Below are 19,519 nucleotides of genomic sequence, written 5' to 3' on the forward strand. Positions count from 1 at the left end.
GTGAGCTGATTGACTCTCATCTGATTTATGGCTCCCAGGGGCTGTTTAAAGACCCTGATAAGTATGGAATCAGATTTGTGCCAAAATTATCAAACAAAACTTTTTAAATCGTAAATCAAAAACGAGAATATATATGAGAATAAAACACAATGAAGCAAAAAAAATGTCATCTCAAAAGTAAAACTTAGTATCTGTAAGAAAGTAAACCTTACTGAAGCAAAAAAATTCATCTCAAAAGAAAAAAATTATTACTTGCAAAACAATTATTTGCTTACGGGTCTCTCGGATTGTATCTCGCTGATCAGGTTTTTGCTCTCAGATTCAGTTTTGCAGTTACGCTTCCAGCTCTCTCCTTTGCGCTGCCTGACTTTTTGTTTGCGATTCTGGCACAAACGTTTCGCGTGGGCGGGGTTTTCTAGGGGCTGTCCCCATTGGCTAATTGGGTATTGAGCGGCAGCTCTGTGCTCCGGAAGTTGTTCTGTAAAACGGGCGCGCAATTTTCAGTGTGGGGGACGCTCTGACCGGCGGCGGCAGCAGCGGCGGAGGCGGACATCAGAGCACAACAGATCGATAAAAACGTGTAAGTATTGGCTTTATACTGTTCTCTGTGCTGTACTGGCATTTTTCTGTTAAGTCTGAAGTAAATAGGAGCTCGGCTACATATGTTTTTGTTTGAACTTATCTACAGCCGGATACCTGCATTGTTAACACGATTGCTAAAGCTAGCTAACTTACTGACCTTACCGGGGAGTTAGTTAAGCTGCCGGGGAGAGAGCTGAGGTTAGGGGAGAGCTAGCTAACTTTAGCAGTGGGCTAGCTAACATGCTAACATACAATAGCGGCGAGCTAGCTACCTGGAAGGTCTAAATCAGGGGTCTCAAACCCCTGCTCTAAACGCTGCTCTAAACTGCTGCTGTTAGCTGCTTGGGCTGAAAGATGAACTGTAGAGAGCTGTATTATCCGGTTAGTGGGGTTATTTTGTTTCATACACAGAAGAACTTAAAAATTTTAAAAACGCTCCAGACTGGCTCAGCTGAGCCCTGTAGCCCGTGGCTGGGCTGCAGCTCTGACTATGCAAAGACTGCGGGCTTGTGGTGCTGCTGCTGCAGCTCCGACTAGTGGTTGGATGAGGAACTGCTAAATCTGAGGAAATGCTAAATCTGTCACAGCTCACAATTTTTGATTTTATATTTATAAAGCCTTATTTCAGTATCGAACGTTTTGATCAAAGTTAATATAACTTGTACTTGATGTAATTTCTATTCACTTGACTAGTTTGGTTCTTGATTGATGGAGTTTTTGGATTTCATAACATGACAAATTAAAAGGATTTATGTTAATAGAGCAACAAGCAACCATTTTTCCATGCAACTGTAATATTTGATTGAATAAATTGTATATTGAGAGTTATTTAACATTAAGGAGTAATTACATTCATTTTATATTACATCTGGTTACATTTTCTTATATTTATAAGTTACATCTGGCCCTCAGAGGACAGCCAATATGCCAATGTGGCCCTTGGCAAAAATGAGTTTGAGACCCCTGGTCTAAATAAATAATATTATAATATTATATATATCATATTATAATATAATAATATTATTATATATAATATTATAATTAATAAATAATTTTAGTCTGCATTTTGCAACTGCGGTTCTGGAACGGTTCAGTTGGAGAATCTGTACACTTATAGTTTTGTTTTTGTGGGTTTTTTTTATTATCAGGCACCACTTTTAAAGATGTAAGGTTAGCCAAATCAGATAATGATGAATGGACATTGAAAATAATTTATAGAGAATATAATATTATCAATAATAAAAATAATAATAATAATAATAATAATATTATTAATATTATTATAATTATTAGTAGTAGTATTATCAGTAGTAGTAGTAGTAGTAGTAGTAGTAGTAACAGCAGCAGCAGTGGTGTTAGTGGTAGGATTGGTATTATAAACATCGTCACTACAATTTAATTTATCATTTCTCTTTTTTTCCATATGTCCAGGAAGCAGTAAATGAGCGTACACAAATTACATTTTATGTTGAATCTGTTCTGCATCACAATGGCACAAAAATAAATTGAAACTAAATTATTTTCTTTAATAGAAATGATGACTACATGTTGGGGTCTTAAATTATATTTATTGAGGTCTTAAAAAGCATTAAATTTGACTTTTAAAATGCTACAAAGATCCCTGTGGAGGCTGAGCGAGATGTTGCTTAATGCGTTGCATTAATATCTTAACTGCTATCATCTTCTCTCTATAGAACAACTGGGAGATCTGAGTAGGACCCGAGACTACCATGCAGTCCCAGGTATGTCTGTTATAAAAAATTAACTCCGTTAACACTCATGAATTCACTGTGTAATACTTGAATGGTGTTCTTTGCGGCATTGGTTTGTCCAATATACTAAATTTCAATTGCAGTTGGTTAGCTACTTAGACAATGCAAAGTTGGATAATGGTGCCAAAAAAAGTTCTTGATAAGTTTTTGTTATAGACTGTTGTCATGGCTCATTTTAACTGAAGTATAATCTGTGATCGAACTAGCGTTTTAGGACAATTTAATGAAAGGTGTTCAGTTGTGAATATACTTTAAGGTTATGGTGTTCTGACTGGCTAAATGTGTACTTGCAGGAACATGTACTTGATGAAATCTTGCAAAGGGTTCAAAGAAGATTCTCCTTGCTTCTTAGAAATGAAACGCTTGATTTGGATTACCTCAAGACTGTTGCTCAGCAGGAACTTTCCTTGGCAACAGTGGCATCACATCACCTGAACGTTCCAGCAGAACTCATAAACAGTCTACAGGAGTTGATCAACATCCTTAGTTTTCCTGTTGATGCTACTGATGAAGTATCAGTAGTAAATGAGTTAGATGTTTTTACTGCCACTGTGGGCAAGCTGGGACGGCCACGCCTAGAAATTGATAGTGGGGATCTTCAAAGCCTCCTTTCCACTGAACTTCCTTTAGAATATTTAGGCAGGATGTATGGTGTTTCACGAAGAACATTAAACAGGCGGATGAAAGAACATGGCCTCTCTGTTCGTGGATACTATTCAAAAATGTCTGATGATGAACTTGATCATGTTGTGAGATCAATAAAATCAAGAATGCCCCATGCTGGGTATAGACTGGTGAAAGGTGAGCTATTGGCTAGAGGACATCGTGTACAGTGGCATAGGGTGAAGGCTACAATGCACCGTGTGGACGGAGCAGGAGTTTTAGCCAGGATGATACAACTTGGATTTGTAGCCCGCAGAAGCTACTGTGTTCCTGCACCTTTGTCTTTGGTTCATGTAGACACCAACCATAAATTAATCAGGTGGGAATTTCTTTTTATGGTCTCTTCTTTCTTTTATGTGATCTTTATGGCCTGTGTGAACAATCTTTATTTTTTTGTGGACCAGTCACGCTAAAAGTACTTTCGTCTCTTTAGATTCAATATTGTAATATTTGGTGGGATTGATGGTTTCTCAAGAAAGGTATGTCAAATATGTATAATGAGAGAATCCTAAAAGATTGTGTTACAATGGTGAGAGTGGATGATCTAGAATTCCCCCAACCCTTTTTTTTTTTTTTTTTTTTTTTACTTAGATCCTATATCTTGATGCTGCTGCCAACAACAAAGCCTCAACCGCATTCTCCTTCTTCTTGGATGGTGTCTGCAAACATGGATGGCCCTCAAGGTAGGATGCACTGCAAACATCCCATTATTCTTTGTTCAATTGGACAGCCTATTTCTGTATTTAAACATCTGGATCTGAAATTCTGAAATATGAAGATAATCTAAGTTATATGTATAAATGTATAGAAATTAAATTTCTTTTAAAATGCATTTTTTCTTTAAATCTTCTTCATCCAACACAGATAAATACATGACTGCTTACTTTTATTATTATTATAATTTTTTTTTATTTTTTTATTTTTTTTTTAGAGTACGTGGTGACCAGGGGGTGGAAAATGTTGACATTGCTCGTTGCATGTTCTCTGTCAGGGGAACTGGACGTGGTAGCTTCATTGCTGGTAAAAGTGTCCACAATCAAAGGTAAAAAGCATCTTTGTCTGTTATATAGCAGACCCTGACGTGTATTTGCATTAAAATGTTGCATGCTTGGACATGTGATTGTATATACTAAATGTATTTTAATTAATGCTTATAATTAGGATTGAGAGGCTGTGGCGTGATGTGTGGTCAGCTGTCACCTGTAACTACTATGATGTGCTTCACACAATGGAAGACGAGCAATTGATTGACCTGTCTGATGAAATGCACCTTTTTTGTGTGCATTACGTGTTTCTCCCACGGTTGAAGTCTGACCTGAAGTGCTTCCTGGGTAGCTGGAACAAGCACCCTATCAGAACCGAAGGAAACTTGTCTCCAGAGCAGCTGTGGTGTATTGGTATGCTCCAAACACCAGTGGATGAGCCAGATGTAGAGGTACACTTGACTCACATTCTCTTTCCTAAATGTTTTATTTATATATTAGTCTAGATGGACAGAGGGGTTTACGAGCACATAGTGGATTTTTTTTTCGCCACCTGTTTTTTCTTAATCTTTGAAGTGTCTATTTTAAGATTCTGACAGGTAACAGGATGAAATATTGTCCCATGACATTTATTTTTAACCCTTTAATGCATCTATGCCAATTCTGAAATGGAAAAAAAAATATGAAGAAATTGGCATAGCTCCTTGAGTTAACAACATATACAGACAAATGAGCACACTTTTCCATACAATTCTGGGCCAAGGAATTTAATGGAATGGTTATTTTTATGTTTTTTACACATTTTGACTTAATTCTGGGACAAAAACATAAAAAATTAGCAAAAAATGTTAATTTGCCTGTATGTTTTCACATTATACTAAAAGCCTGTGCGTTAAATAAAAACAACTTGGGATTTTTCTTAATCCATTAAGTGTCTACTTTAAGATTCTGACAGGTAACAGGACAAAAAAATGTCCTGTGGGGCTTATTTTTAACCCTTTACTACATCTATCCCAATTTCGAACCTGAAAAAATAATGAAGAAATTGGCATAGCTCCTTCAGTTAAAAACCTATACAGACAAATGAGCACACTTTTCCATACAATTCTGGGCCAAGGAATTCAATAGAATGGTTATTTTTTTTGACACATTTTGACTGTTCTGGGACAAAAAGTTAAAATAAAATAGCAGAAAATGTTAAGGTCGCCTGTAAGTTTTCACATTATACATTATATTCACATTATGAAAAGTCCTTAGATCCTGACAGGTGCCAGGATGAAAAGTGTAATTAGCTGCAGAACTAATTGATGATGAAATCCAACAATGTACTAAATATAAAGTACTAGTGTAGTGGGGTACTAATCATTTTAATCCTCATTATCACCACTGAAGAGATCATCAAGGTCTATCTTTTCAATCTCTGTCCCTTCCTCCTGATCATCTGTCCCCTCTCCAATCAATTCTGTCTCTTCTACTCCTGCAAAAATGTCAACAAGAGAAGGAGGGAAGACTGGCAAGACCGGCTCCAACACCACTTCTTCCATTGTCTTCTCCCAACCCATGCCCTAATCGTAAGGGTTTGGCCTTTCAGATTTCGGCTGATCTGTCCTTTTTTTTTTTAGCAGTAGTTTAGCACCCTGTAGTTTACTCTGTCTACTTTGAAACTTGCATCCAGGGCTCTGTTAACACCCACCATCTTTTGCAGCATCTTAGTTCTCACAGCATCAATGGAGGTCAGTTGATGTATGGACATACATAACATTATCTCCTGTTGGAGCTCATTGCTGACCTGCCACAATGTACCAAGCTGGCTTAGGGCATGGGTTGGGAGAATACAATGGAAGAGGGGTGTTGGAGCCGGTCTGGTCAGTTTGCCCCATCTTCCCTCCTTCTTTTGTTGACATTTTTGCAGGAGCAGAAGAGACAGAATTGATTGGAGAGGGGACAGATGATCAGGAGGAAGGGACAGAGATTGAAAAGATAGACCTTGATGATCTCTTCAGTGGTGATAATGAGGATTAAAATGATTAGTACCCCACTACACTAGTACTTTATATTTAGTACATTGTTGGAATTTATCATCAATTAGTTCTGCAGCTAATTACACTTCATCCTGGCACCTGTCAGGATCTAAGGACTTTTCATAATGTGAATAGAATGTGAAAACTTACAGGCTACCTTAACATTTTCTGTTATTTTATTTTGACTTTTTGTCCCAGAATTGAGTCAAAATGTGTCAAAAACTTAAAAACCATTCTATTGAATTCCTTGGCCCAGAATTGTATGGAAAAGTGTGCTCATTTGTCTGTATAGGTTTTTAACTGAAGGAGCTATGCCAATTTCTTCATCCTTTTATAGGTTTGGATTTGAGATAGGTGTAGTAAAGGGTTAAAAATAAGCCCCACATGACAATTTTTTGCCCTGTTACCTGTCATAATCTTAAAGTAGACACTTTAAGGATTAAGAAAAATCTCAAGATGTTTTTATTTAGTGCACAGGATTTTAGTATAATGTGAAAACATACAGGCAAAATTTATTTATTCTGTTATTTATATTTTGTTGTATCAGAATTGAGACAAAATGTGTCAAACTTAAAAATAACCATTTTATGGAATTCCTTAGTCCATAATTGTATGGAAAAGTGTGCTCATTTGTCTGTATATGTTGTTAACTCAAGGAGCTATGCCAATTTCTTTCTTCAGAATTGGCATAGATGCATTAAAGGGTTAAAAATAAATGTCATGGGACAATATTTCATCCTGTTACCTGTCAGAATCTTAAAATAGACACTTCAAAGATTAAGAAAAAACAGGTGGCGAAAAAAAAATCCACTATGTGCTCGTAAACCCCTCTGTCCATCTAGACTATATCTATATATAGGTCTTTGTGTAACTGTCAAATACAGTTCATTGTTATATATGTGAACAAACACAAAGGAAAATATCACAATTATCAAATATTTTGTTCATGTACATGAATTGTACAAGAAATGTATTTTATTATTGTGAAGTTTTGCTGCAAGTTGTCTTCAAAAGGAACAAGGGGAGATACTGTACATTTTATTTTAACTTTTAGTTGCACATTTAATTTGTATTTAGAAAAAATGTCTAAGCTTCATGAAGTTGCAGTAGCATAATATTTAACTTAACATGAATTCATTAGCAGAGGATTTCCAATAGAAAATGGTGGGAAAAGTATCAAATTATAATGTGGGTTGATTCTGGCTCCCATCTTTGGTTTGTCTGACCAGTATTAGTTTAAGTTACCAATTCTATCTTTTAGCCAATGGAGAATCCTGTGGAGTCCTGCACCGACGCTGAAGTGGATGGTGGAGTGGTGGTGTCCGAGATCCCTTGCCCACTGTCAGACCAGAAACATGCTGTCCTTCAGGGATTAATAAATCCATTGACCTCAACCTTGTCTCATAAGGAGCTCTATATTCAGACTCTTAATCTGGTACAATTACTTTTATAAGACACAAGGAGAGCAACAAACATGACAGAGTGGTGCTTGAAAGTTTGTGTAAATGTTATTTGTATAGACATTAAAGAATCTGTTCTGCTTGACATGTTTAGCTGCAAGCGTGTGATGAAAGTTTGCAAATGATTGAAACCAATCAGCTTGAATTTTTAGTTATGCCCTTGAACTTGTACAAATGCTAAAAGAAATGGCAAAAGTAATAAATATACTTCTTTTTATTTGAGTGGAAGTAAGATGTTCATTAATAATGTATTACAAAACACTAACAGCTTGAAAAAGTTCACATTTAAGTAAACACAACATCTGTAGACACCCCTTGTTATGAATACATTTAGATAATTTAAGTGGCACCCATTGCTGACAGTGGTATAAATACATAAAAGGTTGTCTGTCCTAGAATAGAACTCTGGAATAGGACAAACTTTTTGGCATCATGGCTATAGGGGTATAAAGTCCACAAGTGTGGAATGATGGTGCTCCACCCACTACTTTTGAAATGATGTAGTGCCACACAACATCCTAAGCTTATAAGAAAGAAAAACAATGAACAAGCACATGTTTCAATCCCTTTGTCTATATTGTGTACTAAAACTAACACTGAGTAATAATGCTAAAATGGTGTAATTTAAAAAGGTGTAAGGAAAGAATTCATAACTATAAAACAGTTTGAATAATGAAAATACTCATTACAGAACTGAGATTAGATCCTATAAAACCCTGCACCACATTTGATTGCTGCGGTCATATTTTCTTTAAATTCAGAGTAATGCACACAATGTGCCGTGGGAAAAGTGATTGATTGTGCACATGCACTAACAAGTGGAAAACAAATGGTGTGGTTTGGTATCCGTTCCATACAAGTGTGGTCAAAGTGGACTTTGATCTTGAAGTTTTCTCTTTCTGAAAGTAGTAGATGCCTGTGTGACTGTCCAGTTAACCACTGCAGCACACGTGGGACAGAAAGCGCATCAGCAGCATCATCTTCAGTTGTTCCATCTATGCAAATTCAAAATGAGACACTGTCAAAATAGCTGAATACAACAGGCCACACAAAAAAAATAATTACTTTGCAAAATCCAGGCTACAAAATTAAATAAGATCTTGCTCACAGTAACTGGAAGAAATATGTATACAGTTACAAATGGAAACTATCAGCAAATCAATACACAAGTTTTGCAGTAAACAAAAAGTTTTTCTGTCCTATGGCCACATGTTGGCATTTTCTCAGTCAGATTTATGAGGTGGAGTCACCTGAAACGGCTTTCAGTTAACAGCTGTGCTGAACTAATCAAGAGTTAATTACTTGAATGTCTTGCCTCTTAAAGTGTTTGAGAGCATCAGTTGTAAAGAGGTAGAGTTGATATACAGTAAATAGCTCTATTTGAGTAATGTTCTAATCCATGTTACGGAAAGAACTACTCACCTAAGTAAAGAAAAACAACACTACCGTATTACTTTAAGAATTGAAGGTCAGGAATTTTAAGAACTTTGAAAGTATCCTTAAGTGCAGTCGCAAACACCATTAAAAATGTTATGATGAAACTGGCTCATCAGGACTGCTCCAGGAGGGGAAACCAAGAGTTTTCTCTGTTGTGCAGGTTAAGTTCATCAGAGTTACCAGCCTCAGAAATCGCAAGTTAACAGCTCCCCAGATAAGAACAACAAAAAAAGCCCTAAAACATATTTTGCTTTGTTTAATACTTTTAAAGTTACTACTTAATTCTCTGTGTTGCTTCATAGTGTGGATCACTTCAGTATTTATTTACAAATGTACATAGTTCAAATTTTAAGGCCTGCTAAGGACCAGATGTTTATAATGTTCTGATGCATGAAATTTAATTTAAAAAGGTGTCTTTTTTCCTTATGCCTTCAAGTACTGTCTTCAACAGCCTTACCCTCAAGCTCTTGCAGGAAATCCTGAAAGTTATTTAGAATTTGTGTCTCTCTTGCATGCTTCTGTGAACCGCTTTCGCTCATAGTTGGGGCCAAATTCGACACAATGTAGTTAGAGTCCACCTGAGAAACACATCAAGAAAAAAATAGAAAATAATTGTCCAAAATAATAACAAACTAATTTTTACCCCTAATTCAAGAGATCACGGTAGATTACCTTATCATCATCACCAGCTACAAAGAAGCCACGGCAAAGCTCTCTGTTCCTTTCCATCACCCCAATAAAGCCATAGAGTTGTAGTCCTTCACGAAGTTGCCTAAGCATGGTTGTTCGTCTTACAGCCGAGTGCAGGAGAATTGCTCTTCATCAAATTAAAACAAAAATATACATCATGCACAGGGTCCCTATATAAATGGCAAGTAAACTCTAGAGCAAGTTACATATGAAAGTTATAAAAACAACTGATTTTTTTTACCTACATTACATTTACTTTTGTAACATTAGATAGATACTTTATTTATCTCAAAGGAAATTTACATTACATTACTTTAATAATTTAATACAAGTTTCTGATCCCAAACCACAATTTAAAAGTTCATTGAATTTCATTAAAAACATTAATATGGCACAATAAAAACTATAAGCTACTTTTAACTGTATTCACAAAATTCATACCTTGTTATACTGTCTCTGCTGCCCTCGTTTATAGGTCCAGTGTAGCCACAGTTGAGAATTTGTTCTGTGCATGATGACAAGTCTGATGTTTCTTCAACCTGAACAAAATTATGACCATAATTAATGACCAATAATCAAAGCCCAAATCAAAGTTTAAGGGACAGAGTCACATGCAGATGTAGTAATTAATACACCATAAATTAACCGAACCACAACCAGAACAAAGCAGACATGCTATGCTGAGGCAAAACAGTGAAACACACCATCTTGATGAGTGATGAGAGCTCCAGGTCATGTATATGGTCTCTGGAAACATTTTCTAGGTTTCCAGTCAAAAGGAAATTGTAGCACCATTCTTGTAAAAACTTTGGTGCTGGGCCACCCTGTGCGAGGCTTACTGCAAATATTTCCCCAGCAACTCTGGAATGACAGCAAAAAAACAATACAATCTATGTGTGCATGTAGTACAGATTAAAATGGTAATTACCGGGGTCAAACTTTTCAGTTATCAGTGTTTTTGTGGTATTCTTATAATGTACTGAAGAGTACATACTGTTGAATTGATACTGAAACACAAACTAAATTTACTTTACACTGAATGACATGTTTGAAAATTTGTGTCTAAAACTGCATGTGTTTATGCAAAACTTTCAGGACTAAAAAGTGTAGTGTCTTGCATGGCTGTGTTCGAGAGACTACTGTTAACGGGCAATAATCAAAAACAGTTTTAATGATTACAGTAATACTACAGTCATGAATTTGACCAGGATCTGCAGCATGCATAATCATGTAACTGAAAGGCTATTAAGTGAGAAACGCACCGAAAGAGGCCATTGTCCAGGTCATTTAGAGAGTACTTGGGCATTTTTCCCTTGCCATCCTCTCCCTCAAACAGACGCATTTCTATGCCGGCAATCATCTCTAAGAAAATGATAGAATTAAAATATATCAAATAATGATATTGCTACAACGTATTTGATGACAAACACTGAGGAAACTTTTTACATTTATCTGTGAGGAATGACAAACGTAATTATCCTGACCTGTCAGAAATTCTTTCCGCAAAGCACCACTGTCAACCCCAGGTTCTCCTATGAATGTCACCTTCAAGGGGTTGACTGGCGAGCTGTACTTCTGGCGCTGCCACAGCATCAGACCACGTTCCAGTAGATTCATTCTAGACACACAGATGGCGAACTCTTTGCTGGGGTCAACCTGAGTTGCCAGCCATCGCAGGACATCCTCCTCACTGTTAAAATTATTACATTTATCATAAGTGAAATAATGAATGCATATAAAAAAAAACAGACAACAGGAAAAGCACTTCATTCCAGATAACATATAGATATAAATATATGAACAAATGTACCTTAAAAATGTATTTTGTGGTTCCTTCAATTCAGTAGGACTGCCATCCAGAAAAGGCACAGGACTGGGGGGAGAGAAAAAAAAAAAAAAAAAAAACATTAACATGCACATTAAAAGACTGTCAATGACCCATTTAAAAGCAAGTGATTATATTAATGTTATTTAAAATTGTTAATTTCAAATTAAAATCTATACATAAATTACATTTATTTAAATTGTATTGATAGTCAGCAGATTTTCGCTTGATCAATTAAACAAATTAACACTGACCATGATGCCATTATAGATTTTGCCAAAAAAAGATAATAAAAATCCAAAATATAAAGCGTAAAACATAAGACTTTGTTGGCTGTGAATTTAATTTGTCTCAACAATTCATTTACCCTCCACTTATATGCATCTGCATTTATGTACAATTAACCAACACTGACAATTGATAAATAGATGGATTCTCTATAATGCTGCACATGAAGCAAAATATGTTTTAATCCACCTCCATCCCAACATATCATAACACTTAAAATGCACAATGATACCTGTCCATGTTCCTCTCCCAGTCCCCACAGACACTGGCATGTAGTTCAAGATCTTCTGCTGGATAGTGTTTCTGGCATATGGGGCAGGAATTATCTGATGGCTAAAACAAAAAGACAGAATTAATTATAGAATACGGAAAACATTCTAAATAAGCTTTGTTTAGTGTTTAGACCCTATAGGAAAAGGAACTTACATTCTTTTCAGAAGTGGGCACCTCAGTTATCTAAACAAACACAAGAACATTTTTTTATGTAACTTTCCATTTCCATAGAGTTATTCACATGCAACATTAACATTATTATATACACTTTTTACCTCTGGTTCAGAATCTGAAAGTGTGTCATATTCCAGTGCTTTACACTGCTTCACATGGAGTGCAAGGAGCTGCAAAGGCAAAATTTTAAGACACATTTTGCATTCAGCCTTTGGCATGCGTGAAAATTCCTGAGAATCACAGGGAAGAGGCCGTAAATCAAATTCCTCTTGTAATGGGACAATGTACAGCATGGTTTTCCCCCCTCCAGAGGCACTTTTAATTATGCTTCCTGTGTAACCCTCAGATTCAGGAGGTACTACAGATAGAGGTCGTTTTCCATTTCCACCTGTTGATAAATTGCAAGAAATACAGGAAATGTTTTAATTAGAACTATTAACCTATAATTCTATTACAATATGCAAAAAGCAAACAAACAAAAAACATTTACCAGCTGCTTTGTACAACAGCCACCCTCCAGTGATTTTTTCCATTTTTGGATATGTCATTTTAAACAAGTCAGAGACCTAAAATTAATAATAAAAAAAAAATGTAAACAATTTCCTACATTTTTGGGAGAGTTGTTTGTGAGTTGTTTGTTAAGAGGGAAAGTCTGAAAAATAAAGACAAATCACCTCTGAATGAATCATGTCTTTAGGCATGAAAAGGGTTCTTTTCCCCATCCCAGCCTGCATGTGCTCCAGGTCCTGAACTGGTGAGGGTGTTGTCTCACAGCTTTTGTGAACAAGGAAAACTGTAAAATTAAATGGCTTCCATTCTTTGGCCACCTTTGATGGTTTATTCAAGCTTACTGCACATCGCTTTGACCCCCGTCTAAAAAATCCAGGAAAACACCTAAAATAAATAAATAGTATTTATTTTACTAATAACATCAAACAAGTTGTGTATAGCGTGTTACAATAATAAACAATAATTATACATACGTTTATAATTACTTAAAGTTCAATGGTCAATGGGGTTATGTGTGTTTATTACTCAAAATTTCTAAACCTGGCCATTTCCTGATCCATGCTTGGATGCTTCCCGGAATTCTGTTCCTTGTTGTTATCTGTGCTGGCCTTGCCCAGTGACTGGTTCAAAATTGAAAGTATGTTCTGTACAGATGCTGCAGCAGCCTCAGTAACAGGTGTAGAACCTTGCTGCAAAGTCAAGATGAATAAGTTTAGCAGAACATTACATTTTATGTGTATATACACTAGTGTCATCAACAACTTAGCAGTGCCACAAGTTGATGCCACCATGCTACACTGCACTCAAAGTAATTCATGATAAAGGAGGCTTGTATTTATATATAAAAACTTAAGTACATTTCTGTATTTTACATCCCAAAACATTACTTCACATGTTAAATTAAATTGAGTTTCTTGTTGTGAAAAATTACGTTATGTACAAAAATAAATTTACTCAATTCTGAACAGTGTTTGTAGCTGCACAAGTTCGCCAGTATCCTTAAAATTATATACAATCATCTAATTCTCAGTAGATAACTAGATAGTTAGTTGTTTCTTGAATGGTGCAGTAGTTTCGTAGGCTGCTGCCACATTTAAGGCAGAATGGAAGAATGAAATGATAAAACTGTTATTATAAAATATGTTTCAGAATCAGTAAACCAATTAAGAGTGTTATGGTCTTTCTGCATTTAATGCATTTGTTACATAAAAAAAAAAAAAAAAAAAAGTAATGTACTGTGCTACTAAAACCATGGCTCAGAAACACTATTCGAGGGATAAGGAAACTTATCAAGAACTTTTTTTGGCACCATTATCCAACTTTGCATTGTCTAAGTAGCTAACCAACTGCAATTGAAATTTAGTATATTGGACAAACCAATGCCGCAAAGAACACCATTCAAGTATTACACAGTGAATTCATGAGTGTTAACGGAGTTAATTTTTTATAACAGACATACCTGGGACTGCATGGTAGTCTCGGGTCCTACTCAGATCTCCCAGTTGTTCTATAGAGAGAAGATGATAGCAGTTAAGATATTAATGCAACGCATTAAGCAACATCTCGCTCAGCCTCCACAGGGATCTTTGTAGCATTTTAAAAGTCAAATTTAATGCTTTTTAAGACCTCAATAAATATAATTTAAGACCCCAACATGTAGTCATCATTTCTATTAAAGAAAATAATTTAGTTTCAATTTATTTTTGTGCCATTGTGATGCAGAACAGATTCAACATAAAATGTAATTTGTGTACGCTCATTTACTGCTTCCTGGACATATGGAAAAAAAGAGAAATGATAAATTAAATTGTAGTGACGATGTTTATAATACCAATCCTACCACTAACACCACTGCTGCTGCTGTTACTACTACTACTACTACTACTACTACTACTGATAATACTACTACTAATAATTATAATAATATTAATAATATTATTATTATTATTATTATTATTTTTATTATTGATAATATTATATTCTCTATAAATTATTTTCAATGTCCATTCATCATTATCTGATTTGGCTAACCTTACATCTTTAAAAGTGGTGCCTGATAATAAAAAAAACCCACAAAAACAAAACTATAAGTGTACAGATTCTCCAACTGAACCGTTCCAGAACCGCAGTTGCAAAATGCAGACTAAAATTATTTATTAATTATAATATTATATATAATAATATTATTATATTATAATATGATATATATAATATTATAATATTATTTATTTAGACCAGGGGTCTCAAACTCATTTTTGCCAAGGGCCACATTGGCATATTGGCTGTCCTCTGAGGGCCAGATGTAACTTATAAATATAAGAAAATGTAACCAGATGTAATATAAAATGAATGTAATTACTCCTTAATGTTAAATAACTCTCAATATACAATTTATTCAATCAAATATTACAGTTGCATGGAAAAATGGTTGCTTGTTGCTCTATTAACATAAATCCTTTTAATTTGTCATGTTATGAAATCCAAAAACTCCATCAATCAAGAACCAAACTAGTCAAGTGAATAGAAATTACATCAAGTACAAGTTATATTAACTTTGATCAAAACGTTCGATACTGAAATAAGGCTTTATAAATATAAAATCAAAAATTGTGAGCTGTGACAGATTTAGCATTTCCTCAGATTTAGCAGTTCCTCATCCAACCACTAGTCGGAGCTGCAGCAGCAGCACCACAAGCCCGCAGTCTTTGCATAGTCAGAGCTGCAGCCCAGCCACGGGCTACAGGGCTCAGCTGAGCCAGTCTGGAGCGTTTTTAAAATTTTTAAGTTCTTCTGTGTATGAAACAAAATAACCCCACTAACCGGATAATACAGCTCTCTACAGTTCATCTTTCAGCCCAAGCAGCTAACAGCAGCAGTTTAGAGCAGCGTTTAGAGCAGGGGTTTGAGACCCCTGATTTAGACCTTCCAGGTAGCTAGCTCGCCGCTATTGTATGTTAGCATGTTAGCTAGCCCACTGCTAAAGTTAGCTAGCTCTCCCCTAACCTCAGCTCTCTCCCCGGCAGCTTAACTAACTCCCCGGTAAGGTCAGTAAGTTAGCTAGCTTTAGCAATCGTGTTAACAATGCAGGTATCCGGCTGTAGATAAGTTCAAACAAAAACATATGTAGCCGAGCTCCTATTTACTTCAGACTTAACAGAAAAATGCCAGTACAGCACAGAGAACAGTATAAAGCCAATACTTACACGTTTTTATCGATCTGTTGTGCTCTGATGTCCGCCTCCGCCGCTGCTGCCGCCGCCGGTCAGAGCGTCCCCCACACTGAAAATTGCGCGCCCGTTTTACAGAACAACTTCCGGAGCACAGAGCTGCCGCTCAATACCCAATTAGCCAATGGGGACAGCCCCTAGAAAACCCCGCCCACGCGAAACGTTTGTGCCAGAATCGCAAACAAAAAGTCAGGCAGCGCAAAGGAGAGAGCTGGAAGCGTAACTGCAAAACTGAATCTGAGAGCAAAAACCTGATCAGCGAGATACAATCCGAGAGACCCGTAAGCAAATAATTGTTTTGCAAGTAATAATTTTTTTCTTTTGAGATGAATTTTTTTGCTTCAGTAAGGTTTACTTTCTTACAGATACTAAGTTTTACTTTTGAGATGACATTTTTTTTGCTTCATTGTGTTTTATTCTCATATATATTCTCGTTTTTGATTTACGATTTAAAAAGTTTTGTTTGATAATTTTGGCACAAATCTGATTCCATAGATAAGCCCCCACAGAGTAAACAGACATGGCTGGATAGTCTCTGAGGTGGATTTGCATGATTAAAGACCAATATAGGATTTAAATGGCATATAATATGACTTTATACACTGATATGCCAAAACTCTTTAGACAGGAACTAGTACCATGTCCCATGACTTATGCTACGCTGCCGGTCAAAAGTATTAGAACACCTATATTTTTTTGCTGTTTTATTTTCTCTGACTTGCAAACTGATTTTTTTTACATTCATTTCCAAAGCTTAGTTTATTTCCATTGCTGCTTACTAGCTGTAAGCTGTTAATTTTTGTTTTATTTTTGACAAAAATAAAAATACTACTTTTCTTAAAGGCCCAATATTTTGTACACTGGATTTTGTATGATTTTTATGTTTTTATTTCTTAAACTTTTGATTGTGCATCCCATGGAAACATAAGAACACTGCACTAATCTGCAGGATACACATGCATTCGTCTCTTGCATTGATTGTCGATGTGATTCAACTACAGTTGTTTGACTGTTTTGTATGGACAATTCTAGCCAGATGCCGCCGATCACAATCATTACCACCCATCCACTGAACTGTTCACAATGGGTAGTAATATTAGCCTTCTATGACATATTTCTGGTACACACATGACTCATGAATGTTAAATGTCACTGTGAGAAATTTCAATAATAGCAACATAAACATTTTCAGGGAATACATTGCAAACTGCTCATGGGATGATGTTCAAACTCAAAATAATGCACAATATGCCTACTCGGCTTTTTCAGACATAATAAAACAGGGAATTAATCAATCATTTCCATATATAAAAAAAAATCTTAACAAGCCTTCTAAATCCTGGATTACCAATGCTCACAAGACTGCTATCAGTAAAAAACACAAGCTTTACAGAGACTACTTGACAAACCCCAGCCCATTAATGTACAGAAAATATGCCACATTTCGAAATAAACTACAGCATATCCTTAGAAAAGCTAAACAACAGTATTATGATAATAAATTTAAAACAGCCCATAATAACATGAAGAGTACATGGCAAATTATCAATGAACTTACTAATAGGAGTAACCAAACTACATATATAAGCGAATTTCAGTCTATAACACATAATGCAGCTATCACTAATCATATAGAAATTGCCAATGAATTTAATAATTTTTTTGTGCAGGTAGGACCCTCTATAGCTAACAAAATACCAGATACTCCACTGCCTCAATTAGACCATCCACCAGCACTCAAATCCTTTTCTTTCCGGCCAGTAACATTAACTGAACTTACCAATGTTGTTAACAAACTTAGGAACACCGGTGCTGGGATAGACGAGTTCTCGCCAACATTATTAAAAAAATGTCTCCCATCCATATCTAACCCATTACTTCACCTCATAAACCAATCTTTAAGTTTGGGGGTATTTCCTGATGAATTAAAATTGGCAAAAGTTATCCCAATATACAAATCAGATGACCCAACAATATTTTCAAATTACAGACCTATTTCCATTCTTCCATGCATTTCCAAAGTCTATGAAAAACTTGTCTACAACCAACTAATCTATCACCTTAATAAGCATAAACTATTATACAGTCACCAGTATGGTTTCCGAGAAAATCACTCTACTTCGATGGCCTTGGTTCAGCTCATTGAAAAAATCTCCAGTGCCTTTGACAACAATGAAATAACAATAGGAGTCTTTCTTGACTTATCCAAAGCATTCGACACAGTCAATCATAGTATCCTGTTAAAAAAGTTACAATATTATGGTGTTCATAATATGGAACTAGAATGGTTTAAAAGCTATTTATCACAGAGAAAACAGTGTGTTTCATGGCAGGGCACTTGCTCTAATCTCAAACCCATTGAGTGTGGGATTCCACAGGGGTCAATTCTAGGACCATTACTGTTTTTAATATACGTAAATGATCTTTACATGGTAGCAAGAGATGTATTTTTTGTTTTGTTTGCTGATGACACAAACATTTTCTTTTCTGATAAAGATGGTCACAAACTAATTTCAACTATGAACTCGTCTCTGTCAAACATTGATTACTGGTTTAGAGCGAACAAATTATCCCTTAATGTAAAAAAAAGTTCATATATGCTTTTTAGTCCTAAAAATAAAAAAAGCAGTAATAGTCTTCCACCAATATCCATGTCTGGTAATATAATAAATCACGTTCATTGTACAAAATTTTTAGGTATACTCATTGATGACAAATTATGCTGGAAAGAACATATTTCAATGATTTCTAATAAAATATCTAAAAATGTTGGTGTCATTAGAAGAGTCAAATATATTTTACCATATAACATTCTTCTTAATCTATATTATGCACTTATTTATCCATATCTCTCTTACTGTAATATAATTTGGGCTAGCACTTACAAAAGTAGTATTAACTGTTTACATATTCTTCAGAAGCGATTTGTTAGAATGGTCACCTCAGCAAATTACCGTGCAACCTCTCGCCCACTTTTTCAAAATCTTCAGATACTCAATGTGTATGAAATTAACCAGTTTCAAATATGTCAGTTTATTTTCTCTTTTACCAATAACCTACTTCCTGATTGTTATGAAAATAATTTTCAATATAACTTTCAAGTACATCACTACTCCACTAGATCCTCTAATAATCTCCGTGCTGCTTTTTTTAGAACATCAATTGGACAGTTTGCACTTTCGCACAGAGGGCCCATAATATGGAACTGCTTACCAACTCATTTAAAAATTTGCAATAGCATCACTAGTTTTAAAAAACAGCTTAAAACTTATCTACTCTCATTATAACCAATCCAAGTAGTAAATATGTATTTGTGTATATTATTCTAATTATGTATATTGAGTAACTATATATTACTGTTATTATTTTATTTTATTATTATCTTTTTTTTTTTTCTCAAATTTTTTCTTTTTTCTGTGTTTCTTTTATAATTTCCTTGGAGGGAAAGTACCTTGTACAAGCCTCTTTAAGGCTTTTTTTACTTTCCCTGCACAGTTATTTTTGTTTGTTTTGTTTGTTTATTTGATTTTTTTTTTTTGATGTCACATTCTATCTGTGCAAATAAAATAAAAAAAATAAATAAAAAAAAATGTCAACACAACTTCAGAAATGGA

The 19,519-nt window shown here is 35.3% G+C and overlaps 3 protein-coding genes across 4 annotated transcripts in view; 1 reads left to right on the forward strand and 2 right to left on the reverse strand.

The window, feature by feature from the left end:
* syne1a (spectrin repeat containing, nuclear envelope 1a) overlaps positions 1 to 19,519 on the reverse strand; it is a 243,527-nt gene that overhangs the window by 203,893 nt on the left and 20,115 nt on the right. The gene's annotated exons all lie outside the window — the stretch shown is intronic.
* On the forward strand, positions 69 to 7,703 carry LOC125804691 (uncharacterized). 2 transcript variants are annotated; one of them, XM_049483853.1, is made up of 8 exons: positions 69 to 580; positions 2,277 to 2,324; positions 2,648 to 3,336; positions 3,451 to 3,496; positions 3,609 to 3,700; positions 3,949 to 4,059; positions 4,179 to 4,452; positions 7,283 to 7,703. In XM_049483853.1, exons 2-8 carry the CDS (start codon positions 2,313 to 2,315, stop codon positions 7,472 to 7,474), a joined length of 1,416 nt encoding a protein of 471 aa, XP_049339810.1. In that variant the 5' UTR covers positions 69 to 580; positions 2,277 to 2,312; the 3' UTR covers positions 7,475 to 7,703. The 2 variants fall into 2 exon arrangements, with proteins under 2 accessions (XP_049339810.1, XP_049339817.1); XM_049483860.1 differs by lacking the exons at positions 2,648 to 3,336; positions 3,451 to 3,496.
* On the reverse strand, positions 7,681 to 16,393 carry LOC125804690 (uncharacterized). The gene is made up of 16 exons (XM_049483844.1): positions 15,882 to 16,393; positions 14,138 to 14,185; positions 13,219 to 13,367; positions 12,843 to 13,062; positions 12,659 to 12,734; positions 12,270 to 12,556; positions 12,148 to 12,177; positions 11,954 to 12,054; positions 11,419 to 11,481; positions 11,093 to 11,298; positions 10,871 to 10,970; positions 10,313 to 10,469; positions 10,050 to 10,147; positions 9,591 to 9,735; positions 9,376 to 9,496; positions 7,681 to 8,476 (listed from the first exon to the last, which is right to left on the reverse strand). The coding sequence occupies exons 2-16, from the start codon at positions 14,147 to 14,149 to the stop codon at positions 8,181 to 8,183; spliced, it is 2,061 nt and encodes a 686-aa protein (XP_049339801.1). The 5' UTR covers positions 14,150 to 14,185; positions 15,882 to 16,393; the 3' UTR covers positions 7,681 to 8,180.

Source organism: Astyanax mexicanus, chromosome 1, assembly GCF_023375975.1.
Source record: "Astyanax mexicanus isolate ESR-SI-001 chromosome 1, AstMex3_surface, whole genome shotgun sequence".
NCBI classification, from domain to species: Eukaryota; Metazoa; Chordata; class Actinopteri; order Characiformes; family Acestrorhamphidae; genus Astyanax; species Astyanax mexicanus.